General features: G+C 48.2%; 1 protein-coding gene across 1 annotated transcript; it reads right to left on the bottom strand.

Annotated features, from left to right (window-relative positions):
- Positions 1-357: 357 nt before the first annotated feature.
- Positions 358-21,032, bottom strand: Rnpep (arginyl aminopeptidase). Its single transcript, XM_048431139.3, has 11 exons — positions 20,548-21,032; positions 16,897-17,037; positions 14,994-15,142; positions 10,654-10,770; positions 9,808-10,043; positions 5,713-5,826; positions 4,813-4,925; positions 4,523-4,631; positions 2,865-3,089; positions 1,632-1,774; positions 358-806 (listed from the first exon to the last, which is right to left on the bottom strand). The coding sequence occupies exons 1-11, from the start codon at positions 20,992-20,994 to the stop codon at positions 648-650; spliced, it is 1,953 nt and encodes a 650-aa protein (XP_048287096.3). The 5' UTR covers positions 20,995-21,032; the 3' UTR covers positions 358-647.
- Between the last annotated feature and the right edge of the window lie 1,354 nt (positions 21,033-22,386).

The raw sequence follows: 22,386 nt of genomic DNA, 5'->3' as shown, positions 1-22,386 counted from the left end.
GTTGATCCCTGGAACTCACCTGGTAGCACAAGATAAGCAACTTCCACAAGTTGTCCTCCGACCTCCTAATGTGCATCACAACATACGTGCACGCACACACGTACACACACACATGCACACACAGACAGGCCAGGCAGTGGTGGTGCACGCCTTTAATCCCAGCACTCGGGAGGCAGAAGCAGGCAGATCTCTGAGTTTGAGGCCAGCCAACTACAAGAGCTAGTTCCAGGACAGGCTCCAAAGCTACAGAGAAACCCTGTCTTGAAAAACCAAAACCAAACCAAACCAAACCAAAAAAAAAAAAAAAAAAAAAAAAAAAAACAGACAGAAATAAATGACTCAGTCTATAACTCCAACTTATCTACTTTTTGCTTAAAAACGTTTATTTGAAAAGAATGAAAATTTACTCTCTGCAGCCTGGACTATAGGGAGCATGGAGGGCCTTCTACTCTCAGGACTCTGGACCAGAAAGAAGTTCCCGCCAAGGCAGAGACCCCAGAGGCAGAGGCACGTGAGCCCAGAGGACAGACAGGCGATCTCAGACAACAGAAGCTTCAAGACACTGGCTTGAGAACTTGAATTTGGGAAGGAACAATTCTTCAGGAAACACGTGAAGCCAAAGAGGTGGAGACCACTGACAGGAGCCTCTAACTGCCCTTGGGCACCAGGATCTGCCGGATGTAGTTGACCACGTTGCTGTGGAGCTGGGAAGCAGTGGCTGCAAAGGTGTCCTTGGCCAGGGTCCGGGCCGTCTCGCTGCCACCCATCATAGCATGATACAGCGGGAGGGTGTACTTCTGCTTGCCCTGTAAGAAGCACAGACGCCTACCCTCAGCGTGGGGCCAGGGCTGGAACGAAGCGCTTCTCTACCAGAAACACTGATTTTGGTATATTCTAGGGGGTAGAGAATGATCCTAGGGGGAGAAATGAACCCCAACTCATGGTAACAAGGAACCACCTACAAGCACAAACACACGAAATGGGTTGACACAGAGGGACTGCAAACTTTTGGAAAGCTGGAGGCAGTTCTTTATCAAAAACCAGAGCATGTAAGGTCCGTCTACAATGAAGCCAAACCCCCACGAGTCAAGTTCACATAACTGTATGGCAGCTGCATGGCAAGCTCCTGAGACCCGGCCAGAGTGCTCAAAGAACCTTCCATGGACTTGCAGTGCCCCCTTCACCCAGCCTGCCCTACAGAGGAAGTCCCTCCTTGTTCTGGAGTCAGAGGATGCTCAGTGTCCTAAAGGGCGTCTCTCACGGGGATCCACTGGTGTTTGAACCAAGTCCCAGAACTACTCCAGAGAGCAGGGCCCTCATCCTTCACTACCTAATTTGTCCCTTTGCATTGCCCTTTGCCCAGTTTTGGGTTAGCTCTAACCAGCTTCATTCCCTTTGGCTTCACCAGCTCATCTCCACAAAGCTCCCCAGGCCTGCAAACCTCTCTTCCCCCAGGACAAAGCCTCAAGGAATCACACCAACACCAGAGTGATTAGGAGGGCCCTTCAGAGGCCAGACCCCACTTCCTCTGAAGTGCAGACCAACTGGGTTCTCATACACCCTCAGGAAGACCTCAGGTATGATAACAGAGATCCACAGTCTGTGAGGAGACCAGAGATGCAATCACCCACCTGGCTCTGCAGGAATTCCTTCACTTTCCAGAACTCTTCTTGGTGGTCATTTTTAAGGATGATTTGGCCCCATCTTAGCCGTAACTCAGCGTTCCGGGCATTTGAAATCTTTGGGTATGTCTCTCCAAGTTTTTTCACATTCCCTAGAAAAGAGAAAGCAATGGGTTGTTAATAATAGCCAGCCGAGTCTCCTGAGGGTGTACACCACCACCGCCCAGCTCCCAGAAGGCTCTTTGTCACTAAGTATCTAACCTAGTGCTCTCAAAAAGCACCGGCCAGAACATCAAGGAGGTTCCCTTACCTTTACCATCGTTCGTTCTGATTATGTATCTGGCATGGGGATGCTCTAGTCCTTAATTTCTAAGGCTCTCCCATAAGATGCCCCTTAATTTTACTCTAGACTTTCTGCTCTTCCCCCCACGATCTCTCCTACCATTATTGTAATAAATTTGGCTCCAGCTTTGAAACCTGGGCATGTTCAGTCAGTTATTCTGAGGATGAAAACCCCAGTGCGCTAAACGGCGACTCTCACGGGGACCCGAGGACTGTTATCTCTGACTGAGCAACAACAAAGCACCGGTGGGTAAGGTGATGGGGCTGGAGAGATGGTTTAGTGGTTATGAGTGTCTGTTGCTTTCCCAGGGAGCCACGTTCAGTTACCAGCATCCACACCAGAAGGTTCACAACCACCGGTAACCACAGTTCTCGGGGATCTAACACCCCCTTCTAGCCTTTGTGCGTACTCACACACATGGGGCAGATATATACAAATACTCTTAACTAAAAATAAATCTTTAAGATAATTAAATAAAATTAATTAAATAAAAAAGAGTTTGGATGACTAGGCTCAAATCCTAGCCCAACCATTTATCAGTTGCGTGGGTCAGCGGTACTCTTTTCTGATGTAGTTTCTATTACCTGGGGATTAATCTCACAGCATCTCCATCACAGAGTAATCATGAGGATTAAATGGTCTAACAGAAACAGCTTACGGAGCGCCCTGCAGAACCTGGGACTTCATGAATGCCAGGCTTTACTAATTTGACCCCAGCGGCACTTGTGTATGTAACCTGTACCATTCCGATGACATACTCCCGTGAGGAACCAGTCTCCCTTCTACACCAGAGTCTAAGAGGCATGATCGCTTCTGCATCGCTCTGGCCTCTGACATGAAGTTTTGCACCCAAGAAGCCTGGATTCAGCATGGTCAAGGAGGTAACCCACGGTCTTTACCGGGTGGGAGAGGGGACTTCTGCAGGATCTTATCTAGGAAGTAGACGAGCTGGTAGGTCTTCCAGGTAGAGATGGACACAGCTTCAATGGCTTGCATGTCTAGCTCTGAGGTCACCCACAGCTCCGCCAGCTCTTCAGCCGGTTTCATGAGTGAGTCCCCAGGGGAGAGGTCGGGGAGGTAGGGGGGCCAGCCAGGAGTGTTCAGCCATCGATCAAACTCAAAACCTTCCAGGTGAAAGAAAAGAAGACACGATCAGGACTCTCCCACGAGTCATCACGCCCGAGCAATTCCCTGGGCTGGTACTCTCCCCATTCCAAATCATCCCATACTTGGTGCTGCTTGCTCCAGCAGGCTCCTAGCTAGGATGGCATCTGGAGGCTGCCACAGTGGGCTGAGCTATGCCTGCTTCTACCGTGAAACTGGTTTTTACTTTAAAATTAACATCCTGTCACCAGGTGATAGAAGGCTCCTAGCTGCAGTCAAGTTCATGTGTCTCCATCACCGCAGCACTGTGCAAAAGCGCCGGGGCCCCATGCCTGGCTGCCTGTCCTAGCTCTGCCATAACTGTCTGGGAGGCCACAGAGCATGTTATTTTACTTCTTGGCGCCTCAATTGTTTGTAAAATGGAGGTGCTAGGCCCCACCTTAGTTGACAGTTGTGAAGATTAAATGAGCAAATACACATTAAAAGCTTAGTGTACTGCCTGGTGCATAGTAAGCACTCAAGTAATTATTAACTATCGTTCGTTACAGTCTCATGACCTTGAAATTTGGGCCTCCAACCAACTGCGCGGTGCGACCAAGGCTGAAACTGACTTCACCAAACCAACCAGAGTGATTCAGAGTTCCCATCCTGACAAGGGGTGTGTCTAATGGCCTGTCTGGGTCACAGCGGGGACATCCTCTCTGTTCTTTGCGGAAGCAGTGCCTCCCTTGCTGACGTCAGAGCAGTTGCCAGGATTTCTCTTTGCTCACAGGGCTTAAAGAGCTCTCGCCATGAGCTCAGGGCAGAGGTGACGGCCCCTCTTGCTGTCCTGCTTCTGATCCAGGCAGCAGAGGTTACAGCAATCTTAGGGGAAAGGCCAAGAGGTCAGTCCATCTCTGTTTCTCTTTGCTCCTGAGACTCACACTGGCCTTGAACTCACTGTAGCCAAGGGTGATCCTCTGCCCCCCAGCTCCTAAGAGCTGGGGTCATAGTCATGCCCAGAGGTTTTAATTTTTTTATGCTTTGACTTGAACTCACCATGGAAGCCAGGACTTCAAGTTACGCCTATTGGCTGCCTTGGGCTTAAGTTCAACTTAAGAACAGGTTTTTCATTTGCTTTTGTGTTTCGGAGCTGAGGGTCAAACCCAGGTCGTCATACAGGACAAGCACGTGCTCTACCAACCGAGCCACACTGTCAACCCAGGAAGTCAGAGTCCCAGCCAACCCATTCTTTCTGGAGATTGAGCCCAGGGCCTTGGACACACTAGGCCTGTGCACTACCGTGGAACTCCACCCCAGCCCCCTGGAGTCATTCTATGGAACGCAGCCTGGGGTCCTGAGCTGGCTCTCCAAACGCTGCTCCAACAGGAACCTATGACTTGATACTTTTCCATCTCACCTTGCTCCTTCTCTGCTACTTCTCGGAAGCCAGCCGTCCCGTTTCCCTGCTTACCTGGAATGGCGTCCACTCTCTTCTCCTTCAGCTGGGGGAAGTACTCCAGGTAGAATTCCAGAAAATCCTCAGCCAAGATACTTTGGAATTTAAACTCTTCCACATAGGCCTGTAAGGAGGGAAGTGGTTGGAGCCTTCTCCGGCCATCCTGGGAAGCAGAGCACCACCCCCCCATCTCTTGGGCCCTCTCTGACCCCTTACGTCTTGTGCCCCCTGCCCCTACCCTTGCACTCAGCCCAGCCGCTTTATCTGCTCCTTGTCCTTCTCCCCAAATGGAGAGCTGACTGTACCTTGAGAAACTTGTCAAACTGATCCTGATCGCCCACCAGGTGGGCCAGGTATGAGACAAAGCAGTAACCTTTCTCGTAGGGGGTCTCGTTGTAGGTGTCATCGGGGTCAACGCCTGGCAGAGGAGAGAGCAGACAGACCGTAAGCGCCCATCTTTATTGTGTTCCTCCGGCTTCAGATTACAAGCTAACTGTCGGAGCTGCCCACACGGCACCCTCCCCGGGTCCAGCCAAGGTTTCTGGGTGCCGCTGACCTCCCATAGCACTTCAAAGGTAAGAGCACAGGGCCAGTAACTAGGGATCTAAGAAAAGGCCAGGGAGTCCAGTGGTTCAAAGGGGCTAGCACATTCCCTTAGGCAGGACCTTCAGCTAACTCGTAGGGCTGGACACGCTGAGACTTTTCAAGTCCTGTGGTCACTACCTACACAGTTAACCTCCCACACATGGTTTTTACAACTGTCCTGGACTAAAGCTAATTACCCGGGTACAAGGAGTTAGCTTTAAAGCCAGCAGCACCAAAGACCACGAGCTCCGGCTGTACAAGAGGGTTTTAGGTTAGTCACACATGGGACTAAAGGAAAAGGCTAGGAAGCAGGAAGTTCTGAGCTGACGGGTGCACAACCCCGGGCTAGTCACGGGATTGCCCAGTTCTGGGCGTGTCCTCTGGAAGATGAGGCTAGCACTCTTCAGAAGCCTCAGTCAGGAGACGGTGAGAAAAGGAGCGGGAGGGCGCCTGCGCAAGCAATAACCGCCACTAAAAACTTAGTGGCTTGAAAGGGTTGGGCCGGCCAGGGCACTCCTGTGGCCCACTTCTCAAAGAAAGCATTCCGACACGTGGCTCAGACTAACTTGGGGCTCCGAGCGTAATTTACTGGAGGGGGGAGACAGAGGAGCCTTCTGGACCTGGTTCGATCTTCACCCGCAGCTTGTTGAGCGGGTTCTCCTCCCCGGAGACGTCCATGTGCTGCCGGAGCAGCGCGCGCCCTGTTGCGGCCTCCAGGCACGTGTAAGCAGCTCCTGGACAAAAAACAAACCACAGACCCCAAGTTCGCCATGTCCACATTTTCCTGACAGAGGTACTGTGCTGGCCCCTTGGGGTCTGAGGCGCAAGGCGTTATGTTCCAGGGTGACACAGACCAAAGTGACTTAGCCCCTAGCTCTCGGATTCTTTGGGCTATAGAGATTTGGCTAACCTGACCCATAAGGATAAGGGTCTTTGCCAACAGGAATGTATTTTTTTGTTTGTTTACTTTTGGAGACAGGGTTTCTCTGTAGTTTTGGAGCCTGTCCTGGAACTAGCTCTTGTAGACCAGGCTGGCCTCGAACTCATGGAGATCTGCTTGCTCTGCCTCCCGAGTGCTGGGATTAAAGGTGTGCGCCACTACTGCCTGGTTTGGTTTATTTTTATTTGTAGGTAACAACTTGGCTTCTATGAAACTTAAAATATTTTTCTCTGATGATTCTGTCTCACAAAAGAAACTTTAAGAATCTAAGCTGGGTGTGGTGGCATAGGCCTTTTCTCACCCAGTTCCAGGGAGACAGAGGCAGGTAGCTCTCTGCGAGTTTGAGGCCAGCCTGGTCTATAGAGTGAGTTCCAGGACGTCCAGGGTTACACGGTGAGAAAAGAAGTGGACTGTGGGGTGGAGGCGCACACCTTTAACCCCAGCACTTAGGAGGCAGACGTAGGTGGATCTCTGAGTCTGGAGCCTGCCTGGTCTACAGGGTGAGTTCCAGGACAGCCAGGGCTACACAGAGAAACTCTGTCTGTGTGTGGTACAGGAGTAACTTGGCTCAATGGGTAAAGGGGCCTGTTACCTACAACCAATCACCGAGATTCATATGATAGAGAAGTAACTCCAGAGAGCTGTCCTTCGCCACATAAACACTGGGTACATGCACACGTGTGCACACACGCTTCAGCTCTGCCACTTACTACATGTTCTGACTCTGAGCCTCCCCAAGCCTCAGTTGTTTTTCTTCTGCATAATGGGAAAATAAAAGTTGTGCTTTTATTTTCTAGTACTTTAGCTCTGGTGAGCTAAACTCACCCTGTAGTCCCCTCTGGCCTTGAGGTCAGAGATCTGACACCACATCCAGATTGTTTTTGTTTATCTCTTTCTTTTTGAAAAGAGTATATGGCTACTTCGCTTGCATGCCCGTCTGCACACCGGAGGAGAGCATCAGACAGCTGTGAGTTGCCATGTGGGTGCTGGGAATAGAACTCAGGAGCTCTAGAAGAGCAGCCATCTCTCCAGCCCTGTCACAGGATTCTTAGTGGCTGAAAAAGACATTCACAAACAAATCTTGCTCTTTGTACTTTGAATAAGAGTACAACTCTGTTCAAACCTTTTGGGAAGCAAAAGATAAAACATACTAAAAGTCTTTGTGCCTTTTCTTCTAGCACTTGGGAGGCAGAGTCAGGTGGATCTCTGTAAGTTTGAGGTCAGACTGATCTACAAAATGGAGTTCCAGGACGACCAGTGCTGTTGTTACACAAAGAACCCGGAAGCGTTCCTAACAAAGCCATCCTTGCTGAGATCATCAGGTGTGCACTGACATGTGTATATGTAAACATCTCCCAGACCTGGAGAGAAGGCTCAGAGGCTAAGAGCAACCACATGGTGGCTCACAACCATCTATAATGAGATCTGGTGCCCTCTTCTGACCTGCAGGCAGACATGCAGACAGAATACTGAGAATACTGTACACATAATAAATAAATCTTTAAAAAAAAAATGGTTGTCAAAATACTTCTTTGTTCTTTTCTTTTGAGACAGAGTCTTGTGTAGCCCAGACTGGCCTCACTAGCCTTGGACTTCTGAACCTTCTAGAGATTACAGGAATGTACAGTCATGCCTAGTTTTATGCCTGGAACGGAACCTAGAGACTCCCGTTAGGCAAGCACCCAGTCACTGAGCTATTAAACTTGATTAATATCTAGTCCCCTGCTCTCAGTGAGGAGAACCAAACCCAAGGCCTTGTGCATGCTAGGCAATCACTCTACCAAATGGGCTATATTACAAGCCTAAAACCTAATTTAACTAATGTTCTAAATTTTTTTCTTTAATGATTTTATTTTATTTTTATTTTGGTTATTTTATTTCTTTGAGAATTAAAAACATTTTTGTTTTATTATGAGACAGAATTTCTCTGTGTAACAGCTCTGGTTGTCCTGGAACTTGCTTTGTGGACCAGGCTCGACTCAGACTCACAGAGATCTGCCTGCCTCTGCCTCTGCCTCCCAAGTGCTGGGTTGAAAGGTATGCACCACCACGCCCAGTATGAATTATTTAAAAAAATATTATTATGGTTTAAAGCCATAGGTGTGAGCCAGGAATAATATAGCATATGCCTTTAATTCCAGCCCTCAGAAGGCGGATGCAGGTGGATCTCTGTTCTACGTGAGTTGCAGGCCAGTCAAGGATGCAAAATAGAAACTAGAAACAAACAAGACCCATAGATGTTCAATCTTTCATACTTACATATGGAAACGGACCTGGGCATAACGGCACATGGCTGTGTCCCAGCAGTTGGGAGGTCGAGGTAGGAGAGCTGAGTCTGCCCTCTTCTACATAGTGAGTTCCAGATCAGAAGAGCCTTACACAGCAAGACCTTGCCTGCGATCTCTGCCCCCAATTCTGGAGACTGAACCCAGGGCTTTGTGCATGCCTGGCGAGCCCTTTCCCAGCTAAACAAACGAACTGTATCCTCAGCCCAAGAACTGACTCAGAAATGTCCCAGAGCACTGGGTGTCTTGGCTCAGACCTCTCATCTCAGCACTCAGGAGGCAAAGGCAGGTAGAGAGGTGGTCTCTGTGAGTTCAAGGTCAGCCTGGTCTACACAGTGAGTTCCAGGCCAGCCCTGTGAGAACTGTCTCAAATAACAAAAACCAATAAAAACAAGACAAAAATGAAAAGGGTTGAGAGATGATTTCCGGTCTTTTAGAGGACTTAAGTTTGGCTCCCAGCACCCATGTCAGGCAGCTCAAAACTGAGTCTACTGCAGATACCTCTGACCTCCAAGGGCACTGTTCTGGAGCACACTGACCCATGAGCAGACACAGCCCTACATACAATTTCTAAAACATAAGTAAAGAAAAAAAGAAAAGAAAGAAAACAAAGCTGGGCAGTGGTGGCGCACACCTTTAATCCCAGCACTTGCAAAGCAGAGGCAGGCGGATCTCAGTGAGTTCAAGGCCAGCCTGGTCTACAAGAGTTAGTTCCAGGACGGCTAGGGCTGTTACACAGAGAAACCCTGTCTCGAAAAACCAGAAAGAAAGAAAGTAAATAGACTATATTTTTGATTATATTGAATGCTGAAACTACAAATCTATATTTTCTACATTTGCCAAACATCTTGTTTTAAAATAATAATAATTGTTCCACTACTTACAACATATAATAGACAGCAGCCAAGTTTTTTTTTTTTGGTTTTGTCGAGACAGAGTTTCTCTGTAGCTTTTGGAACTAGCTCTTGTAGACCAGGCTGGCCTCAAACTCAGAGATCAGCCTGCCTCTGCCTCCCGAGTGCTGGGATTAAGGCTGTGCGCCACCACTGCCTGGCTTTTTTTTTTTTTTAAGTTTTTTAAGACAGAATTTCTGTGTGTAACAGCCTAGTTGTCCTTGAATTAGCTCTTGTAGACCAGGCTGGCCTTGAGCTCACAAAGATTCTCCTACCTCTGCTTCCCAAGTGCTGGGACTGAAGAGGGCTCAGCTCTGGTGCCCTCTTCTGGCATAAGGTGTACTCACGTGCCATATGATCACTCATATACATTAAATATATAAATATTATATACATATATACCATATGATCACTCATATACATTAAATTAACTAATTAAAAAACAAAAGAGTTCCAAGTAGGTTTAGCCCCTGAAGGTCCTTCACCTGAGACTGTGCCTAAGTTCCTCCTCCCTTCAATGCCCACCTACACCGTGAAACCACCGGAGCAGATGACACTAAGAATGGGGCCAAGTGCTTTAGAAGGAGAGCGCCTTACCGAACAGGATGGTAGAGATCCTCCTCTGGGCATACATGGTGAAGCCTTCGTTGAGCCAGAACTCCCCCCAGTTGGCATTGGTGACCAGGTTCCCAAACCAGCTGTGGGAGATCTCATGGATGATGACATCGGCCAAGGAGCGGTCCCCTGCCAGTAGGCAGGGGGTGACAAAAGTCAGACAAGGATTCTCCATTCCTCCAAATGGAAAGGATGGTGGCATGAAGAGCAAATCGTACCTGCCAAGAAGCCGGAAGTTACAGGAGGCCCTGACTCCTCAGAACAGACCTCACATCCCTTCCTTCTTCAGAGCCAGGGCTGCAGCCACTAAAGTGACAGAATAACTCAGGTCCAGGGCTGAAAATGAAGCCCTTCCCGAGGAAGCTCCCCTGGATCTCTGGGTCCTTCCTCAGGAAGCTCCCCTGTATTTGTGGTGTTCTCTTAAAGGCAGCCAAGCCCTGCTTCCCTCTCCTCCTCAGTGAGCATGCCCTCACTGCCATCATACTTACCTCACTGGAGGCCAACTTGGGGTCATGAAGACCTGCCTGCATCTTCAAGCCTGCAGCTCGAAGATGTTGAAGTAACCCCCCACAAAGAGGAAAGCTATGCTCACAAAGGCCCTAGGCTTCTCCATTCTCCCCACCTCTAGCTTGGCAGTACTTCAAAAACCATTCCTCCAAGATCCTGTTAGCAGCCACTCAGAGCCTGGTTCATCCCTTCTTCTTCGCTTCCTCCCGTCCAGGGTTCTGGGACAGGGAAGCTTTGTTCTAGGAGACAGAAGGAAGGGAAGCAGCCCCAGGAAGGTGGAAACTCAGTTTCACAAGACACATCATTTAGATGATACCACACCTTCCCCAGACATAGGGTCCAAAAAGCTTCTCTCCCGTTGCCAGAAATTCTTCTATCACCCCATTGTACTCTTCCTTGGCAGCTTCAATTAGGCAGGGCTCTGCCCACACGCGGCTCCTAAGCAAAGAGAGGCAGAAGAATGCTTAGAAAATGCTGCTGCCACTACATGAACCACCTGTAGAACACCATCCTTGGTCCCATATCCGAGCCAATGCATTGTGGCCATGTAGCCAGTCACTCAGCCGGGAGAGGCAAGACCACTCTTCGCTCAGCCCCAAAGGCTGCTCATCACAACTGGGTATGAGAATCTAAGCTCGCCTTGAGGAGGTGCCAATCAGTTCCTCCAGACAACAAGACATGGAATCCATGGCTTCCACACTGAACTCAGTGCTGCAGGAGTGAAGATGAAATAAAACAGAACATATGACTCAGGTCCAAAATCCCAGCACTGAAGAGGCTGAGGCAGGAGGATTGCTGAGAGTTCCAAGACAGCTAGAGCTATAGAGACCCTATTTCAAAACAAATTAAAACAGTAGCAACTAAAAAACACAAACTATAAGAGGCCTTCCTAATGTGACACACTTCCTTCTTCCTATTTATAGGATAGATGAAAGAATTCTGATAATAGCTGGGTGTGGTGGTGATGCACCCCTTCAATCCCAGCACTTGGGAGACAGAGGGAGGTGGACCTCTGTGAGTTCCAGGCCAATATGGTCTATATGGAGAGTTCCAGGGAAGCCAGCCAGTGCTACACAGTGAGACCATCTCATCATCAAAAAAAAAAAAAAAAAAATCTGATAATGGAATACCTGGAATTAAAATTTGTCTTCTAAGGGGCTGGAGAGATGGCTCAGGGAGTAACAGCACTTCCAGAGGTCCTGGGTTCAATTCCCAATACCCACATGGCAGCTCACAACTGTCTGTAGCTCCATTTCCAGGGGATCTGATACTTTAACATAGAGTATATACAGGCAAAACACCAATACATATTAAATAAATAAATAAATCTAAAAAAAAACTGTCTTCTGAGAGAAACCTATCAATACTAATGGAAAAGTTGCCAGTTCTTCTAGGTGCCAAATGGTATTGTGCCTTTACTTCATAGTAAAGCTAGAATGGGCTTCACTCCTCAGAGGGCACTATGATTTACTGACCTTTAAAAGGTCTAGAACAAGGCCAGAGAGACGGCTCAGGGGTTAAAAGCACCTGCTGTCAAGCCTGATGCTCTGAGTTCTGAGACCCACACAGTGGAAAGAGAAAAGTGACTCTGGCAAGTTATCCTCTGATCTTCACACGTGCATTACTGTGCTCATGCAAGCATATGTGTGCACACATGTACACACACACGCACACACACACACACACGCACACACACACACACACAAATGTAGATGTTGCCAGGCAGTGGTGGTGCATGCCTTTGGGAGGCAGAGGCAGGCAGGCAGATCTCTGTGAGTTTGAGGTCAGCTTGGTCTACAGAGAAAGTTCCAGGACAGCTAAGGTTGTTACACAGAGAAACCCTGTCTCCAAAAAAAAAAAAAAAAAGTCTAGGATAAACAAAAACAAGCCCATGTATAAAATAAATAAAACTAGTATGGAAAAACAGGTGTGTTTACAATGTTCAACATATGGTCCCTTCAATTTTCTATAATTCAAATTTTTCATAAAAAATAAGACATAGCGAGCAAGGTGGTATATATCTATACTACTAGCGTTTAAACTTTTATTATGTGTATTTATGTGAGTATATGATATGCATGTGCCATGCACATGTGTGCTCAGCACAATGTGGGTCAGGGAGTTCTCTAGTTCTCCTGGGTAGGTCCCAAGGGTTGAACTCAGATTATCAGGCTTGGTGGTAAGCACCTTTACCCAACGAGCTAGTTTACTGGCCCTTGTAATCCCAGCATTTGGGAGGCTAAGACAGGAGGATTGAGAGTTAGAGGCCAGGCTGGGCTATGCAGGAAGACCCTGTCTCAAGCAACCAACCAAAGAATAAAGGCAGGAAAACAGGAGAAGAGGGAGAAACACCAGCACCAGTAAGAAGTCAGTTCAACAAAGTCAAGGCTGAGATAGCCAGGGCTTAGGCCAAGACCATTTACATACAACTTCAGTATTCCTGAAGCCAAGGCCTGTGCCTCAACCTTGCATAAGTCTTTAGTCATAGCCTCAGTTTGACTATCCACAAGCGGATACAAATATCATCAACCCCACTGAGTCAGGGTAACGACTAGGAGGGATAATACACAAAGGGGCCCTTGGGGTCCAGCCTGGGACAGGAGGAATGCGGTGACAAAACCCTCATGTCTGATATACAACACAGGACCCTAGGATGAGAACAAGGGCTGTCCACCTGACAGGAGAAGGAAGATGTCATCAACACTAATTTACTTCTTTTTGTTCGTCTTTTTGAGACAGGGTTTCATGTAGCCCCGGCTGCCTCCAACTCACTGTGGCTGAGGAGGACCTTGAACTTTGGATCCTCTTGCTTCCACCCCAAAAGTGCTGTGATTACAGGGCTGTGCCACCACACCTGGCTTGTGCAGTGTTGGGGATCAAACTCAGGGCTTCACGCAGGCAAGGCAAGCATTTTATTAGCTGAGCTACATCCCCAAACCATTGTCATCACTAGTTGAATGGATCATGTTACCTTGTTTGATATGCTTTTGGGTCAATTTATTACAAAGGGTTCAAAAGAATCATTATTATATGATATGCTTAGAGGTTGTCATATTCTCGTTGCCATTATAAGTCACTCATATGCCTTTTTGTTTTGTTTGTTTCTTTTTTGAGACAGGGTCTCTCTGTGTAGCTCTGGTTGTCCTGGAATTAGGAATTAGCTTAGTGGACCAGGCTGGCCTTGAGATTCAGAGACCCTCCTACCTGTGCCTCCGGGAGTGCTAGGATTAAAGGCACACCCAGTTCCTCTTTTTTTTTTTTTAAAGATAGGGTCTCATTGTGTAGCTCTGGATGGCCTCAAACTCACAACTTCCTTCTTCATATTTTGGTAAACAGAACATTTGTTAGGGCAAACACATTCTCAAACCACATACTTTGTCTTTTGAGGCTGCCATTATTGTACTGGGGTTAGCTCCAGGGTAGAGTACCTGTCTCTACCATGCTTAAGGTCCTGGGTTTGACTTCCAGCACACCAAAACAACAATCAGGATTAGCACTGTTTTGAATGTGTGTATTCAAATATCCTGCGTATTATTCTACCTGACAGCTAGGAGCTGATGTAATTCATGATACCACTAGTTCTGCAGAGCCTTGCTGTAAAACGTGAGGCTCATAATGAATCTTTGGGAAGACACCACGATCTTCAGAGCTAAGGAACAACAAGAAAGCCAAGAAAGGGGCCTGTGCTTTGCAGTCCTACCTTTGACCCTTTCACAGTAGGATTAAGCTGCAGAGGCAGACGATATGAAAATCAGAAAAAAACTTTTCTCTAGTTTTTTTTTGGGGGGGGGAGGTTGAGAGGGTTTCTCTGCAACTTTGGAGCCTGTCCTGGAACTAGGTTTTGTATCGAGACCAGGCTGGTATCGAACTCACAGAGATCCGCCTGCCTCTGCCTCCTGAGTGCTGGGATTAAAGGTGTGCACCACCACGGCCCGGCTATTCTCTACGTTTTAGACAGGCTATCGTATTCTATATGGTCCTGGCTGGCTTTGAACTTGAGACTTTCTGTCTCAGCATCACTGAGATTACAGGTTTGTGCCACTATACCCAGCTCATGGCTGAAGTTCTTGTCTCAAGAAACTGTACAAAAGCTGGGTAGTGGCACATGCCTTTAATTCCATCACTCAGGAGGCAGAGGCAGACGGATCTCTGTGAGTTTGAGGTCAGCCTGATCTACAAAGCAAGTTCCAGGATTTGAAAAACAGAGAGAGAGAGATCAAAGTTGTTTACTTCTAGAAATCAGTGCTAGAGAAAAATGGGCTTTGACACAGGGATCTACTACAGTGGCTAGAAGGGCACTTAGCACTTAAGTTACTAGTCAAAATCAGTCTTCTGGAACTACCACCTGGGCACCAGCACCACTTGGCCGAACAGCTGCCTGCATCCATGCTCCTCAGCTGCAGTTCCTGCAGCTGCTGCTACACTAGCAGGACTGGTGGTCTCAGGGCAGACAACAGGCTTAGACATGGAGGGAGGGGAACAGAGGGGTGGGGAGGAAGAAGGGAGAAAACCAAGAACCTCTACCAGCCTCCTTAGAACCTGAAGACAACAGACACAGGATTCGGCACTGCCCCAAGGGCCACATTAGCAGGACCACTGCGCCAGAGTCGCCCCTGCCTGTGGGGTCAAATCCAAGGTGGCCTGTCAGGTGTGTTTCTTACCTGGGTCCAACCTCAGCTGAAGCCAGATCTCCGATGGCCAGAGCTATCAAGTAGGAGGGGATGGGCTGGCACATCCGGAAGAAGAACTTATTTGAATCTCTCTTTTCCCAAGTGCTTGCACTCATCACAGCTGTGAAGCCATCTGGGACCTGGCGACAGAGAAGGTGTAGGAAGCCTCACTTGGAAAGTCTTTGTCTACTGCTTTGTCCTTTTCAGGGCAAATTTTTGCTACAAAGCCCTGGAACTTTTGATGGTGTCCCATGTTGTGTTGTGTCCTCCTCTGACACACATTCTGAGTGCTTGAATTACATATATGTACTACCATGCCTGGCAAAAAGGTATCTTTTTGTTGTTGTTGTTTTGTTTTTTATGAAACAAGAGTTTCTCTGTAGCTTTGGAACCTGTCCTGGAACTAGCTCTTGTAGATCAGGCTGGCCTCGAACTCACAGAGATCCGCCTGCCTCTGCCTCCTGAGTGCTGGGATCAAAGACATGCATCACCACCGCCTGGTCAAAAAGATATCCTTTGGACTGACTTGAAGAACAGAAGGATCAGAAACTGAATAGTGATGGTAACATCTCCAAGTTCATCCTGGAGAACAGGAAAGCTGCGAAAAACTTACACTGATGGCATTTGGACAGTGTAGAATTTCTGTCAATGAACCAGGTGTGGTAGAACATGGTTTTAATACCAGCGCTCAGGAGCCAGAGGTTCTCTGAGGATCTGAGCCAACCGGGTCTACACAGTGAGCCCCAGGCCAGACAGGGGTACATGGTAAGATGCTGTCTCAACAAAGTCTGCAGATGGAAAGCTATACAGGGAAGAATTTTCCAGATTCTGGATTTCAGATACACTAGATCAATGTAATAATTTATCAACCAAAATGGGACCCTGATGGGTTTAAAATTATATTCTCTGTCTCGATCTTTCTTTGAGACAGGGTCTGACTAGGTGGTCAAGGCTGACATGAACTCATGACTTTTCTTTCCTTTTTGAGACAGGGTTTTTCTGTGTAGTCCTGGCTGTGCTGGAACTCACTACGTAGACCAGGCTAGTCTTGAGCTCACAAGAGATCCGCTTGCCTTTTCCCTACAAGTGCTTGGATCAATGGTGTGCACCATCACCACCTGGCATGAACTCATGATTCTTATGCCTTTGCCTCCCAAAGGCTGGGATTACAGGCATGTGTTACCATGTCTGGCCTTTTTTTAACATTAAAAACCAAAATATTTATTTTTTTACATTGCTTATTTTTTTTAAAGATTTATTTATTTATTATGCACACAGTATTCTGTATGCATGTATGCCTACAGGCCAGAAGAGGACACCAGATCTCATTCCAGATGGTTGTGAGTAACCATGTGGTTATAGGGAATTGAACTCAGGACCTCTTGGAAGAGCAGTCAGTGCCTCAGCCTTTGGTTGGTTGTTGTTTTTTTGTTTGTTTGTTTGTTTTTAGATTTGTTCTATTTTAGTGTATGGGTGTTTTGCCTGCATGCATATATATGTGCATCATGTGTATGCCTGGTGCTATGGACTCCTTGAAACTGGAGCTACAGACAGTTGTGAGCTACCATGTGGATGCTGGGAAATGAACCTGGGTTCTCTAGAGGAAACACCCAATGCTCTTAACCACTGAGCCATTTCTCTATCCTCTATTTTATTATGTTTTAATTATATGTAGGTATGTGTGTGTGCCTGTGGGCACCTGCATATAAATGGCACCATGGAGGCCAGAGGTACTGGATCCCCTGGAAATAGAATCATACAGTTAGTTGTAAGTCACTGGATGTTGGTGCCAAGGACCAAACTAGAGTCCTCTGGAGGAGCAGAAAGTGCTCTGAACCGTTGAGTCTCTCATTCACAAGCCCAAGGGCAGACACACTAAGCAAAGTCACCTTACCTCGACAAGAGCCGAATACGTGCATTTCACTGCAGGAGTGTCAAAGCAAGGGAAAAAGGCTCGGTTTAACACCGCCTGACCCTGGGTGTACACAAAAGGTTTCTTCTTTCCTGCCGTCTGCTCAGGAGCCAACCAGCAAACCTAAGAGAACAGAGGGGCGTTTCAGAACAGACAGATCACGAATAGAGAAAGGAGCAGGCTGAACTCAAGACATTTTCAGGTAATCCTTAAGATCTTCCTGCCAGCCAGTCTGTCCCTGATGAGAATGTCCTTTCCTATCATGTATTTAATCTACCCTGGAATATGCCATGGTCTCATGCACACATCACAGGGCGGACACTGCATTGCCCAGGGTACCCCATGGCATCTCAGGAATCCCACCAGAGCTTCTCACTGGATTGCGTCCTCTGTGTCCCTTTTCCTTGTATGAGTTTCCCATCTAACCAGTATTTTGCAGTTCTGACAGAAGAACAGAACCAGCTAGGAGTCAGGGGTTGTTTTTTGTTGCTGCTCATTTGTTTTTGTTCTGACAGGGTCTTCATGCAGCACACGCCATGCCCAGGTTTCTTTCTACAAATACTTCTGAGGCAGTCAGTTCATCGTGTAGTAAGGCAACTCCTATTCGCTCCTATATCTGGGTAGACTGGCTCTCCCGTTTAAGAAATCTTCCAGTGACCCTTTAGAAAAGCCCAGAAGTGGGATGCAAACTTTCCTTAGTACAGGCATGGTAAGACATCCAGGTACCTTAGCATCTGATACAGCAGAACAACCCATCGGCAGTGCAAGGATATTCAATCACAGACTGGCATTCTGACCATCAGGAGACAGTTTCCAAGGCACAACTGAGTTTTCTTGGTTACTCCAGATCTCCTTTTTGAGTACCTAAGCTTATAACTGATGTGGCTATCTCTTAGTTAGGAAAGCTGAGGCTTTGCCATGAAAAGAGACAAACCTAACTTTTGACCTTAGCAAAAGGAAATTATACACAACACAGATAAAACTGTTCATGTGTGTGTCCCCATCTGAGATTGAATGGGTTACACTATTCCAGGGAGGTTTCACAGGTGAAGTAAAGTCTGATTCGACCTTTAAGGACAAGCGAGAGTCAGATGTTGAAAGGGAAGAGAAGCCCTTCTCCAGCAGGTGGGTGGGGAGGCAGGCCTGGATGCAGGTTCTGGAAATTGCGTAGGCTCTGGATAGGCTGGTAGGAGGCAGGTCTGAGCAGGCGGGAGAAAGGCTTTGAAAATAAGGATCTGCGACATTTTAAAGGTGCAGAAGACACATTGGATATTGGGTTTTTCTTTGCCTGTCTTTGTCCAAGTGTAAAAAATCTAATTAGTCTTCCAATAAATACAGTGCACTGTGGAAGGCTGGAGGTGACATACCAATGTAGGTGACTGAGGTCAACACAGTCAGAAGGCACATGAATACAGACTCAATATAGTGTGACCAAAGTGACACGTGACCTCTGAATTTCCCCTCTACAGTGCACAGTTCTCATCTACTCACAGGGAAAAATGTCTAAAAAATTCCAATAGAAGGACATTTTTTTTAGGGCATCCTATAATACATCTGAACAGCACCCCTCCAAATCGTTGAGGTTATTTTAAAAAACCACCACCAACAACAACAAAAACCAAACAAACAAAAAAGGAAAAGTCTGAGACACTGTCACAGAGAAGCCCAAAGATGCGCAGCTAGCCAAGCATAGTGACGCACCTTTAATTCCAGCACTCAGGACACAGAGGCAGGTGGATCTCTGAGTTTGAGACCAGAACACTACACTGTCTCAAAATGGTCAACTCCCACCCCCAACAACAACAAAAAGATGTGCAGCTAGCTACAATGTGCTGCTTTGGCTGAGATCAGGAAGCAGAAAAAGAAGTAGGTACCAAAAAAAAAAAAAAAATCCCTAGATCCCCTGTAAAGCTTGTGTCGCCATGGTAGCAGCGTCAGCTAGTGCGCATGGGTACTGACTCAACTGAGCTAATGGGGGCGTGGAAACTGCAGGGCCTGTGTGCTATCTGCTCAGTTACTCTGCTACTCTGCCTTTTGTTGCTATTTTGAACTTGCAATCCTCCTGCGGTAGCTTCCGGAGTACTGGGACTCCTGGCATGTGCCATCCCGCCTGGCTGGTATCAGAAAACAGAATGATGCAATGGAGAAGCCTGAGAGTATGGACACTACAAACCAAGTGGATTCTGGGAGGAGGCGCTGCAGTGCTTGGCTAAGAACTCTCATCAGGATGGTTGCAAAGGACAGGCAAGTGCACTCATGCCTTAGCGAAGACCTTCACAGTCCAAAGGGCAATCCTTTGTAAAGCAAAGAGCAGCCTCAGCCATGATGGCTGTTTAGCTTTAGGTGCCACCTTTAGAGAGGGCAAATTTAGCAAGGGTTCAATTTTCCCACCCTGTTTAATTTCTAGCTCCCACTGAAAATTAGGAATTAAGATATAGCAGAGGAACCAAAGACGGAGGGCTGGAGAGATGGCTCAGAGGTTTAGAGTACAGAGGTCCTGAGTTCAATGTTCAGTACCCAACAACCACATGGTGGCTCACAACCATCTGAAATGAGATCTGGTGCCCTCTTCTGCCGTGTGTGTGTGTGTGTGTGTGTGTGTGTGTGTGTGTGTGTGTGTGGTGTGTATTAAATCTTAAAAAAAAGGATATAGCAGAGGAACCGAAGATATCTCCTGATGCCAAACTTCCCTCCAGGCACCAAGAAGACTTTCCTTTGCCTTTGGGGCTAGGTTGTACCCTATGATTTTGACTTTCAGTTTCCCTAACAAGTTCTATTGCAAGACTCATTAATTCCTTCAGCCTTAGAAGGAGGAAGCGGAACTGCTCTTTGGGACAGCTCTAAGAGCAACTGATAAGCAAATTCCAATAGTCGCAGGAAGCTTTGGTGAACCTTGTAATCCAGCCTAAGGCTGTCACTCTCATAAACATCCGCTGCGTACGGTACCCTTAACTTCCAATATTTGTCTTACTCTGAAAACCTTAAGACTTAACTGACCAACAGAGAAGACCAAATTACTATAAAGCCTAGACTACGAACTCACAGAGATCTGCCTGCCTCTGCCTCCCGAGTGCTGGGATTAAAGGCGTTGCGCCACCACCACCCGGCTCCAAAGCAGGATTTCAAAGGAGGAAGCAAAATTAATGGTCTAGGCTTCAGGGCTGTTTTAACCTGTGCAACCATAATGGTAGGATAAAAAAGGACCGTGTCAGCATCTAGCTAACTAACCAACACTGTCCAGGCTCCATTAAGGATAATTATATATAAAAAACAAACATAAACTTTGTGTATGAAGTTCCTCATACAGAGAAGATACACAGGATAGCGGAGAAGTGGTTTAGTACGTGTGTGACAGAGGCAATCTAAGACAAATCCACACATCAGGGAGGCAGGAAGGAGCACCAGGAGGAACACAGCACCAGATGGAGAGGTCCGAGCCCAGAGTGGGGACCCGGGAGCAGAATTCAGAGCCGGAACTGGGGAGGAAGCAGAGTCGGCGCCTGGGGATCCCCTGCGGAAGCTGCAGAAGCAGGGCCAGGTGTCCTGCTCGAGGGCTCCGGGCGGCTCAGGGGCCACAGGCTGTTCAGGAAGGCTGGGAAAGGCCTGTGGCCCTGGCGCACGGCGCGCACTCACCCCGGGTCCCTCACCGACGCGGTAGGTGAGCTCCAGCTGGAAGCGCTCGCCGGCGCGACAGGGCTGCGGGAAGGCCACGCACAGGGCCTGGCCATAGTGCGAGAAGGGCTGCGTGTGGAACGGCACGGGCTCCGGGAGCGGCTGCTGGTCTCCGGGCTGCCCCCGCCGCAGCGTCGCCGCCGTCACCTGCAGGCAGCTGTGTGAGTCCAGCCGCAGCTCCGAGGCGCCCTCGGGCAGCAAGCAGCGCAGCTCCAGCACGGCCGTGCCGTTCAAGCCGCGGCTGCCCGGGCCCGGGCCCGGAGGCCCGAACTCGGCCCGCAAGTCCAGGTGCAGGTGCAGGATCTCGAAGGCGCGGAAGCTGGAGGCCGAGGCCACGTCCACCGCCTGCGCCGAGTGCAGCGGCCGCCGGGCCACGCCGCCGCGGCCACCGGGCCCACTGCTCTCCATGGCTCCTGAGCGGTTAGTTGCTCACCCGCCGGGAAGACGAGCGGCTCCGCGGGCCCCGGCAGGCTCCGCCTCGAGGCGACGCGCCACTGTGGGCCCCGCCCCCCGAGGATTGCGGCGGCCACCGCCCCTAGCAAATCTGGGCCACACTGGCTGTCCCCCTCCCTAGCAGCGCGTGTCCCCTCGTTCACACGGGTTCCTAAGCCACCCGGTGACCGAGGTCGCCCTTCGCCCAGGTTCCTCTTGTGGATTCCCCATCCTCTGAGCAGTCAGCAGGATGAGGGGAGAGAATTTGGACTGGAAGGGTCTGTGTCTGAAATCTCACTCTCCACTGGGCCAGTTATTAGACGATGCGTGACATCTTGGACAAATTGCGTGTAATACAGGAGTTGTAATGCTGTTTCTCTGTCGCCTAATAAACAGCCACCCCATTCCTCAGTGATTTGACATACACATTTAGAGTTTTGTGCCAGGAGCAGGATCTTTTCTGTTGTTCTGTTCTATCTGTATGTTCCTACCTACTTAATGGCTTACTTGTTACTATTTTTAAGTTTTTATGTGTTTGGGTGTTTTGCCGGCGTGTATGTGTGCCTAGTACCTGCAGAGGCCAGAAGAGGGAGCCGGATCCCCTGAAACTGGAGTTACAGGCCTTGTAAATCGCCATTTGGGTGCTGGGAACCAAACCAGATCCTTACCAAGTGCTCTAAACCGCTCCCTACACTACTCTGTGTGTGTGTGTGTGTGTGTGTGTGTGTGTGTGTGTGTGTGTGTGTGTGTGTGTGTGTATTTAACTCTATGTGCATTGGTGTCAGAACCCCTGAACTGGAGTTACAGTTGTTACAGACAGTTGTGAGCTGCTGGGAATTGAACCCTGGCCCTCTGAAAGTGCAGCCAGTGCTCTTAACCACTGAGTTCATATCTCCAGTTCCTAAAGTTTCTATTTCAATTTTTTTAATAATTTATTTATTGATTGTGTATACAATGTTCTGCCTGCATGTATGCCTGCAGGCCAGTTGCAGATGGTTGTGAGCCACCATGTGGTTGCTGGGAGTTGAACTCAGGACCTTTGGAAGAGCAAGCAGTGCTTTTAACCACAAAGCCATCTCTCCAGCCCAAGTTTCTATTTCTAAATGAGTTCATTAAGGCTAGACTTGTTACTAAAAGATGTATTTATTATGTGTACAGTTCTGTCTGCATGGACATCTGCAGGCCAGAAGAGGGCACCAGATCTCATTACAGATGGTTGTGAGCCACCCACCTTGTGGTTTTGGGAATTAAACTCAGGTCCTCTGGAAGAGCAGTCAGTGATCTTAACCTCTGAGCTATCTGTCCAGCCCCTAAAGTTTCTATTTTTTTTAAAACGAGTTCATTAAAGCTTGGCTAGTTAGGTCTCAC

This window comes from Myodes glareolus, chromosome 5 (assembly GCF_982192425.1).
Source record: "Myodes glareolus chromosome 5, mMyoGla1.1, whole genome shotgun sequence".
Classification (NCBI taxonomy): Eukaryota; Metazoa; Chordata; class Mammalia; order Rodentia; family Cricetidae; genus Myodes; species Myodes glareolus.
This window is presented reverse-complemented; position numbering and strand designations above follow the sequence as displayed.